We start from the raw sequence: 10,808 nt of genomic DNA on the forward strand, positions 1-10,808 counted from the left end.
TTTAGGGGCTTAAATTTTACAAAGTATCTTTCAAATTAGTGCTCACCCTTAACAATATTCAGGACCAGATAGACAGGTGAAGCTGAAAGGCCTCAAAGCATGTATGAAACAGGTGATGGAGAGAAAAATAGTTCAGGTATTTGAGGGGAATGTTTTCAGATAAGCCATGTCTTTACAAAGGTTTGTCAGTTGTACAAAAGTCTATCAAGCTTCAGAATAGGAAAGAATCCCAAAAGAGGTGAGTGACAATCTGTGCTAAATTAGTCTTGAGGCAGGGAAAATATCAGTTGTCAAATGATGTGGTAGCAGGCTTAGCATTGTGGCAGCAGGCTTAGAATTGGAGTGGGAAGAAAAGGACTTATATGTAGATACAGCGATTTTTCTTTAAACGATGCAAGCATACCAATAATAATAGCAGAACCAATAAATTAGGAAAAGGAACCTTCATGTATTATTATTTTTTCCAACTAAAGAAATAAAATGCATCTTACTTTTCTAATTCTTCAGGGTTGAACTTCCACCATGTGTCTGGTTCACAGAACTCCACTTGGTAGCCTTTTTCTAGAGCCTAAACAAATAAAAAGTAGTTACAAAATGAATGACATACTGTAGCTTTTCTGTAGCTGGAGCAAGGAGGGTGCATCCAAGCAGAGGACATAAAGACCACTCCCACCATCCCAACACCATCAGCAGAGGCAGTGAGATTGCCCCTTTAATATCTAGGGATGTGGAAGTCCGCTGTGAGGCAAGCAGAAGCAGAAACTAAGTTTGACTTTCTATTGAGCCCAGAACTAATTATAATTGGGTTTTTTTAATTAATTATGAGGAATTGTATTTTTTAATGTCTGCGAGGGTATCTGAACTATAGTCCTTGTTATAACTGTATTACTGTATTGTTGCTTGATATTTAGTGTGTGTGTGTGTGTGTGTATTTCTCCTCTAGCCGGAGTCGATTATTGTTAGTTGATTATATGCTATGTTAAATTATTATATGTTTGTATTTTGTTTTAATTTATTTAATATTAGTTGAATGGAGTTGTGCTGGGGAGGGAAGGGATTAATTATGACCTTTATTTGTAATGAATTCTTTTGATATTGTTTGAAATGTGTTGTATTATATTGTACTCCTCTATTGTTGTAACCCGCCGGGTTATTATTATTATTATTATTATTATTATTATTATTATTATTATTATTATTATTATTATTATATCATCACATTCCTATGCTCACTCACCCTGGGACATACTTCTGAACAGACCTGTATAGGATAGCCTTTTAAATTCAACAGTCTGAACACTAGTTTGTTGTTCCAGCAAAAAGGCTTAACATTTACAGATATTTACATAGATAACTGAGGCCTGAAACATATGGACCAAAAGGTGTAGCTTCCAGATGCTTCTGCATGCTATGCCGCTGGATTGGCTCAAAGCCGCACCAAGGCTACCTAAGGTGGCCTGAAGCCATCAAGAAAAGGAACAGCAAAAAGCTGCTCCTTGCCTCACCGGCTTTGGAACCGCAGCATCCAGTCACTGCAGTCCAGTACCGATCAGGGCTCAGTCACAGCTGAAGCAGCCAGAGGTGACTCCAAGCCACCCATATGATTGACCCTTATATTACATAAATAAAAGTCCTATTTAAACTTTCCAAAAGCAGATAAACCAACACATAAAAAAGAAGCAGAGATGCCCCACCTCCTTCTATCATCACTATGCTGACATGACGATCAGTGGTTCTGAAGATTCTGGCTCATGTAGAAATCCCCCACATTTAGAAGGAGCTTTCCCCTCCAGAACTAATGCTGTGACAAAGAAGGTATTGCTAGAACATATGGAACCTCATGTATTGATTTAAGCTTTGCGAACACACAAAGACAAACGAAGACAATACATAAGGTAGCAAAAACATTAATCCAGTTGCAGGAAAGCAAATTAGCTTATGTTAAAAAGAGTATGCATAATAAAATGCTACTTTATTTACCGCTTCCACATAAGGCTTCATTTCCCAGGCTTGTGTATTTGTGTTGTCTATTATAATTGGGGATCTTCCTTGGTCCATTGCTTGTTTTGCTGTAATAAAGATTATAATTAAAACTTGGCTATACAAATAGCAACCATAATGAATATTTGCTTCAAGTAATAAAATGCTAATCATACAGAGGCTTCTTAGGTCCAAAACACACTGCAGAAATAATCCAGTTTGAGACCACTTTAACTGCCCTGGCTCAATACTAGGGGATTCTGGGGACTGTAGTTTTGTGAGACATTTAGCCTTCTCTGTCAGAGAGCTCTGGTGCCACAATAAACTACAGTTCCCAGGATTCCCTAGCAATGAGCCAGATCAGTTAAAGCACTCTCAGACTGGATTTTTTCTGCAGTGTGTTTTGGACCTAAGTCAACCTTCAAATTCAATTGGTCTAATTAAGTGTTATTATAGGCTTATTCCTATATAATACCTGTCTTGTCTACCTTTTCTCATCAAAATCCAAAATCCAAAAACCCCACCAATATCTAGAGAGATATTAGTATATAGATGGTCAGGCAATTCTAGATAAAATGATTTGTCTGAAAATCTATGGTGTATTGGAAGACCATGGTGGGTTTTACAAAACAAAGTTCCTAGCCTTTATTAATTTATTCCCAGCTACAGCATTCCAGATTTATCTATAATGAGAATACAATCAGAGCACACAGAAGACATTTTTATATATCACATTTTGAATTTGAGTAATGTGAAAATTAGTGTTAGTGTGTTTACAGCTAGGAAGAGTTCTTATGCCTTGTATCTGTGAAGAAAAGAAAAATTCAGCAAATGTGTTCTTAGGACAGCATGAAGACATGAGGAGGAAAAAATGAAGGAATTCTTCCTAAAGGTTTTCAAAACTACTAAGGGTACAAACTCCAAAGCCCATATTGTAATAATACTTTCATCAGGTCAATGAAAAAGGCTCTTAAGACGGTGAGTGTTCCATTTGTACTGCACAAATAAGGCAGCCTGACACCACTTTAATCCTCATTGCTCCATTCTATGAAACCATGGTATTTGTAATTACCTGTAGCAGCAAAGCTCTCTGGCAGAGAAGGCTAAATATCTCACAAACTACATATCCCAGAATTCCACAGCATGAGCCATGGCAGTTAAAGTGGCGTCCAACTGTAGTATATCTGCAGTGCAGAGGCAGACAAAGAGGTAAGATTGACAGATTATCAAAGCAGGCTTGTGAGGCCACTTCTCCAATGGGACCTGGAAAGAGAAGTCTGTACCTTTTGATTGGTCTAATAAAGGCCTTACTACAATGTGTACTTTAGGAACTTATCGAACGATCAACAACAGGGTTAGGTGGATCCCATGAAACCCATGTTGTACAACCCCCAAAGACCCTTGAGCTTTCCCAAATTATTTTCCATGCTCCAGCATGGTTTCCAGGTGATTTTCCATTTCAAACTATGCATATTGGTTCCCTAATTCCAAAAATCCACCCAAAGTCTTTTTTTTAGTCCACTGAAAAACTGACATGGTGTCACTTCCATTCTGCCTGGATGTACCAGTCTGGCCTGAAGGGACAAATATTGCCCCCCAACCTCCTATACAGTAAGTAAAGATACCAAAATCCTTGTCTGTATTTCATCTGACAATCATGGACTAATTGCCTATCCAAGGCACTCTATAGATGGGCCCTACCGGGCGCTGCCGTTACGTGTGAGGAGCAGTGCTTCCTGATGCGTCTTGACCCTCGCACATAACGAGGGTGTAAAAATGGCAGCGCCCTATAGACATGGGCACTGCCATTTTGACATGACGGATGCCTAGTGTCCGCATGTCTCGGTGTCATAATGGCACCGCAGAAAGAAGCTGCTTTTTGCAGCTTCTTTTTGTTGCACGAAGGAGCCGTGCAGTTTGTCCGCTGCAGCTCCCTCGCGCAAGAAACAAGGGCGGCGGGAGACTGCCCTTTTGGGCGGTCTGTCTCCTGCCCAAATTAGACACTAGCAGGGAAATAAGACCTTGGTGTTCTCATTCTGATAAATATGATACATTCATACTTTAAGCATGTAACATTACAATAAAAGGTTTCAAGATAAACAGTTCTAATATATTCACACCTCTCTTCTGGTTCCAGTCATGAGCAGCACCAAGGAGCCCAATATTATATGACCAGTATCCATTGTTCTGACGGAAATAATCATCAGTGCTGAATACAATACCATCCCGACTGTGATCAAGAAGAATACTATAAAAAGAAAGAAGCAAGATTACTACAAGATAGGAAAATATTCTTCAGTGGAAGCAGAAAAACTGGCACCTTAATCATTTCCAAGATTTTTTTAAAGAGATCTTACTCTAAGGCAGGGATGGACAATTACAGAAGGGCTGGGGGCCAGTTTTCCCCCTAATACTTCCCTGGCAAACTGCACCAAAGCCACAGGGTTGCCTATCCCCCCCCCTCGAACCACTGCTTCCCTACCCCAAGCCCCGTCCCCCCAATGTGCCTTGCAAACCCTCCAGAAGCAAAATAAAATAAATAATTGTCTAAAACAGGAAGTGAGAGAAGTCTATTCTGGTTTTGATTTCAGCTGATTTTTGGCAGCTGATTTTTTAAGCTTTTGGTGGGTTTTCAAGGTACAGTGGAGTTGGGAGGTGCTGGGGAAGAACATTCATAACTGAATTTCAAAACATGTTTGTTGCAACTCTCCTACTAATTTCTGTATCCGATTGTTAATGGTGGCCATACACTACACCAATTTCCTTGTAGTGTCCCGTTTATCTATCTTCCTGCTTATGAAGTCCAAAGAAGCTTCGCCAAACAGCTTTATTCATGAATGCCTTACTGCATAACCAACTGAGATATAATTCATACTTATTTTTCAGACAGGTATAGAATAGGTAAACCAGGATTACTGGGAACCACTTTACTGGCATTTTTCAGGATTACAAAAAACCTGCCAATATGGCTAAAAATAATAGCTGATACCTTTAAATATATAAAACCACACATTCATTCTGAGACACCCTTTATGAAATTCATGATTTAAATTGTTACATACAAAGCTTATTTAAATTGCTAATATTTCAAAAGAATAATGACATTCAGAAGTACCAAAAATAATACAATGTGAAGCATAAATAAAGGACTAGAAAATCAAACCTGTTTCTTGTTTGTCAGTCTAACACCCGCAAAATCCAACTTGCTTTCTTAGGCCAGCTCCCCCATTAGTATTCCAACAGACATAGTATTCTACTAGTGAAATTCTAGCCTACTTCTCATTCTTTATTTTTTAACATATCTTTATTGAGTTTATATTTAAAATAGAATGTAGTAAAATTATACATTCAAACCATTACAAACTTCCCTTAGTTGATTTTGTGTCTTAATTTCTACACTGTTGCTTCTTTAGAATCTAGTTTTCCCTTATACACCGTTTCTCTAAGACCAAAAGAATGCACAGATTTTATAGAAAAGAAAAATAAACATTGGCCCCATACAGACAGGCCAAAATAAAGCTGCTTCGGGTCACTTTGGAGGTATGCTGTTTAAATGATGCATGTGTCCTAAGAGTCCAGAAGCTACACCAAAGCTGTGCTCCAGTCCTTAGGACTGGATCGTGGCTTTGGCTTGGCTTCTGGACTCTTAGGATGCATGCATCATTTAAACAGCATACCTCCAAAGTGACCCGAAGCAGCGTTATTTTGGCCTGTCTGTATGGGGCCTTTGACTTCCTTTGTATTACTTCAAGTAGCAGTTTTTGTTCTATTTCCCTTACCTAATTCAAGGTACATTGAAACTATTACCGTATTTCCATTAATATATCAGCTAACATTTATGCAAAAAAGAGAAAACCTTCTCCCCACAACAGTGTATTTACTTATCTTCCATCTCCTCCCCAAATCCATTTCTGTTATCTACGTTGCTTCCTTGAGTTTCCTATACAAAGAATTCATAATATACTTTCTTGTAGATAAACAACCTAATGGGTATTAACATATTTTTCAGAAATCTTAGTTTACTCTTCCCATTGATATTTAAATTAAACTACTTAGTAACTCTTTTGTTATACCCCAAATCTTGCCCCAATATTCCGTAATTGGATACAATTCATTTTCAAATTCTGAGATGTCCTTATTTTTAATCTGATGCCTACTTCTCATTCTCAAGCTTCCAAGACACAGTAAGAAAAGTGAAAATTCCTCTGCCACAAACAATATCTACTTGCATAGAGATTTGCATAAGAATGTCCCCCATTTTTAAAAGACATAATAACAATTAAACTTTGCCCGACCCATTCACAGATACAATTTGTGCAGTAGTGGTATTTTGGGGGAATCCACAGTCAGTGTTCTACAGTAAATAATCAAAGGTAGTAATTGTGTCACCTTTGATTATTTACTATAGAACAGTGATATAGTATACCGTGTGTCAGAATTTTCATTTTCTTCCCAAATCACGTACTCTCACTTTAAGGGCAAACCTCCTCTGAATAAATCTTGCCAAGAAAACCCCATGATAGGGTCACCTTAGGATCGCTGTAAATCAGAAACAACTTACACAGCAACAACAACAACAAACTGTGACACATAATCTACTGTAATCATATATGAAACATTTATCTATTTTGGGCTTTACAGCTAGCTATTGGTCCAAAACACACTGCAGAAATAATCCAGTTTGTGACCACTTGAACTGCCCTGGCTAGGGATTCCTGGGAACTGTAGTTTATTGTGGTACCAGAGCTCTCTGACAGAGAAGGCTAAATGTCTCACAAAACTAGAGTTGCTAGAATTCTCTAGCACTGAGCCAGGACAGTTCAAGTGGTCTCAAACTGGATTATTTCTGCAGTGTTTTGGACCTATCTTAAAGTGACAATTTGCCTTTTAATAAAGCCAATAATTCAATTCAGAACAATAGCTCATAGAACAACTGGAACTTGACTAATTACTTAAGGCATCACAGGTCTCTCCTATGTACTACTAGAGGAAAAGTGGACAAGATATCTGCAATCTCCAATTCATTATTAATGAATAAGTCCAACAACCAGAATGGTAATCAATTCATAGATGGGTCAATGAGGATTTTCAAGATGGAGTAACCCACCACAGATGAATTTTCAGCCCAAAATCCAAAGATCCCAACCTTCTGAGCCTCAATAAAATAATAAAAAATGTTCAGGAGTTTGCCTTTAAAATTATGATATTATTTAAAATCAACTGGGGCAATGTTGAGAGTTTTATGATATAAATGTGCTAATATCACATTCAATAACTTTATTACTAAAAGAGCAAAGTCTAGAATACAGTACTGTATAGTATTACAACATTTTAACATCATTACAAATTGACCAATAAAGAATCTTTTGTCTGACCTGGACTGCTTTTCATAAAAACCACATTATATGCTTAAGTATAAACAAGGGAACCTATAACATAAAACACTCATATTATATTCTTAAATTTGTTTTTTACTTACTGAGACAGCGTTGTCTTCCCTGAGCCTGGAAGACCTCTTAAAATTAGGAGTGTCTTTTGTGATTCACATAATTTATTCTCAGAAAACTGCTGAGAAACAATGTTGGATTCTTCATTTTGGCATGTTTTAACATCTTTCCAACCTCCTTGGGTTTCACAGAAACCATTAACAGCATGTCCATCAGGCACATTATGTCCATTTCTGCTTGTCTGCATATTATGAGTACCAAAATGACTCACAAATGCATTACTTTGATCTGATGTTGAGCTGCTCATGCTAATATGAGCATTTTTATATGGTCCCACATTTGATGAATGGAAAACGTGCGATTGAAATGGTGAAGAATTGGTATCCTGCAAACTGAACTGAGTGGTCAACTGAGGAGGTGGAGGGCCATAAGGTATTATAAATGGATGTGTCTGTTGCCAAGTAGGCTTAAACTGAGGCGTGGGATCATTCCAGAACCTAGAACCTTCTTGCTTATTACATAATCGTTGCGCTTCCCATACACCTCTTTCATTATTACAACACTGCTCACTGCCAATTCTGCTATGAGTGGGGTTATTGTGTGTATATGGTTCACTGCCTGTTCCATGACCAGTTGATTCTTTATAAAAACACTGACCATCACCCCAATTTGTTGATGTCTTACAGGACCATTCTCGAGAGTCTACACTGACAACTTGAATAGGTTTATTGTATTCCATTGACTGCACATTTAAGTTGGTTTCTGTCGCCTGTAAATGAACATCTAAACAATGTTCATTGTTTTCAAGCTGATTAATTTCACTATAGAACTGGGACAACTCATCTTCTATTTTTGGTACATCACAGAAGGGAGCATCTTTTGATGTCATTTCTTTCTTAGGATGTCCGTGAGTCATTCTGCCTGACACTTTTGGGCAGTTGCTATTGGTATATGTTTTCCTTTTATCATGTCGGTGATCAGCTTCACTTTTATAAATGGGTCCAATAAATGCTGTACTTGTGCTATATAGTCCAGTCTCTCCTTCATTCTTATGTTTTACACCATTGTTTTCTCCGTTATGAACTACACTGGCATTGTTAGTAGAAAGAATGCATTTACTCCCTCTAACTTTGGTATTCTTTACTGAATCTGAAGAGTGTGATGACACTGTTTTGTTACCAAAGAACGCCTTGTTAAATGAGATGTCTGTAGTTTCTTTTTCTTCTTGTGCCTCATCATCAGATAGGGACAATGGAATAAATCCACTATGGGTTTTTTTAATATGTATTTCCTCATGAAGTATTTGCAATTCTTCATAGGATTTACCAAATGTCTCTTCAGTTGATTTCATTCTTTTAGAGTACGGTTCAGTTGCTGATACATCCTGATTGTCAAAGTATCTTGGTTTACGGTGAGTATGAAGCATCTTAAAAATAACAAAATGTTCACAGGATTATACCAGTTATTTTTCTCCAATTTATGACTATGTTTTACTAATTTCATGACTGAGGCTACAATCCTATGTATACTAACCTGAAAATAAACCCTACCAAATTCTTGGGACTTTCCTTTGAACAAACATGTTTAGTGTTACACTGTAAAATTAGTCAGTATAGATTTGCAGGGCTGGGGAGGGCTAAATCAACTGGAACTTGGGAAAAAGAACCATGTTATACTTCCATTGATCAAATGGCTCTGCTTTAATTAGAACTAACAATGGCACAGTAAATATTTCATTTTCATTTAACAAAGATGTTTTAGGATCAATTTATAATGTATTTTAAGCATTTAGGATCAAGCTGTCTGGCAATGCTATACTATATTCTGATAGGATATGCTTCATAAATTATCTTAAAATTCAGCATTACAAAACTAACACACTAATAAATATACTATTAACAAAACCAATCTAATGATGGCTAACAAAATAGTACCTGAGCCATGAAGTAAGCATTCCGGAAATTAAAAACAAAAACCGCCACCCCTTCAATCTTCCTGGGGCTAAGAATATGCTACTCAGTCAGAATGCTATTTTAAGCCTGCCCTTTTCTAAGGGACTCCCACCTGCCACCTAAAGACCCCAGCTTTTGTGAGGCCAGCAACTTTCACCCTGTTGTGTTTATGTGTATCTTCCCTCCCTCCCACTTAGGTTGTTGCTTCTCCTTACCTTTAGGTCATGTATTTTGTGCATTTTGGTTGGCCCAATAAAAGTATCATTGTTTTGTGTATTTTTTCTGTTGTTGTACTTGATGCATGGTCAAAATGGCTAGCCCTGGTCTGTTTTCTGGATTCGGGACATTACTGAAAGTTCCTGCATGGCAGGGGGTTGGACTGGATGGCCCTTGTAGTCTCTTCCAACTCTATGATTCTATGATTCGCTGTATGGGCAGCACAACTACTCCTGAATATGTTTTCTGATCCGTTTTGTGGATTTGGGATGTTACTGTACTGAACTTTGCTACATGGCCAACATGGCTAACCCTAGATATATCTCCATGTCAGTTTTGTGGATTTAAGATGTTATTGTATCATAGAGTTGGAAAAGATAGAATCACAGAGTTGGAAGAGACCACAAGGGCCATTTAGTCCAACCCCTGCCATGCAGGAACTCACAATCAAAGCACCCCGACAGATGGCCATCCAGTCTCTGCTTAAAGACCTCCAAAGAAGGAGACTCCATCACTCTCCAAGGGAGTGTGTTCCACTGTTGAACAGCCCTTACTGTCAGGACGTTCCTCCTAATGTTGAGGTGGAATCTCTTTTCCTGGAGCTTCCATCCATTGTCTTGTTCTCTGGAGCAGCAGAAAACAAGTTTGCTCCATTCTGAAAGTGACGCCCCTTCAAATATTTAAACAAGGCTATCATAAACAAGTCTTATCTGTCTCTTCTGCAGGCTAAACATCCCCAGCTCCCTAAGTCTTTCCTCATAAGGCATAGTTTCCAGACCCTTCATCATTTTGGTTGCCCTCCTCTGGACACACTCGTTTTTCAACATCCGTTTTGAATTGTGGTGCCCAGAACTGGACACAATATTCCAGATGGGGCCTGACCAAAGCAGAACAGAGTGGCACTATTCCTTCCCTTGATCTAGACACTATACTTCTATTGATGCAGCCTAAAATCGCATTGGCCTTGTTAGCTGCCGCATCGCACTGTTGACTCATGTTCAACTTGTGGTCTACTAAGGCCTGTTACAGACTGCCAAAATAAAGCTGCTTCGGGTCTCTTTAGAGGTATGCTATTTAAATGATGCATGGGTCCCAAGAGTCCGGAGGTCGCACCAAAGCCACACTCCATTCCTAAGCACCGGAGTGCAGCTTTTGGTGCAACTTCCGGATTTTTAGGATGCATGCATCATTTAAATAGCATACCTCCAAAGAG

General features: G+C 38.3%; 1 protein-coding gene across 6 annotated transcripts in view; it reads right to left on the reverse strand.

Moving 5' to 3' along the window:
• Positions 1-10,808, reverse strand: part of LOC121925471 (NEDD4-binding protein 2-like 2) — a 49,893-nt gene that overhangs the window by 23,129 nt on the left and 15,956 nt on the right. For 2 of the 6 annotated variants that reach the window (XM_042457655.1, XM_042457652.1), the window contains exons 1-5: positions 9,362-10,041; positions 7,460-8,853; positions 4,101-4,228; positions 1,981-2,069; positions 492-568 (exon numbers count right to left, since the gene is read on the reverse strand). In XM_042457655.1, coding sequence (XP_042313589.1) covers positions 492-568; positions 1,981-2,069; positions 4,101-4,228; positions 7,460-8,853; positions 9,362-9,370 — 1,697 coding nt within the window. In that variant the 5' untranslated portion in view covers positions 9,371-10,041. Of the gene's footprint in view, positions 1-491; positions 569-1,980; positions 2,070-4,100; positions 4,229-7,459; positions 8,854-9,361; positions 10,042-10,808 lie in introns of those variants that run through there. The other 4 variants (XM_042457656.1, XM_042457657.1, XM_042457653.1 and 1 more) reach the window with 2 other exon arrangements.

This window comes from Sceloporus undulatus, chromosome 3, assembly GCF_019175285.1.
Source record: "Sceloporus undulatus isolate JIND9_A2432 ecotype Alabama chromosome 3, SceUnd_v1.1, whole genome shotgun sequence".
NCBI lineage: Eukaryota > Metazoa > Chordata > Lepidosauria > Squamata > Phrynosomatidae > Sceloporus > Sceloporus undulatus.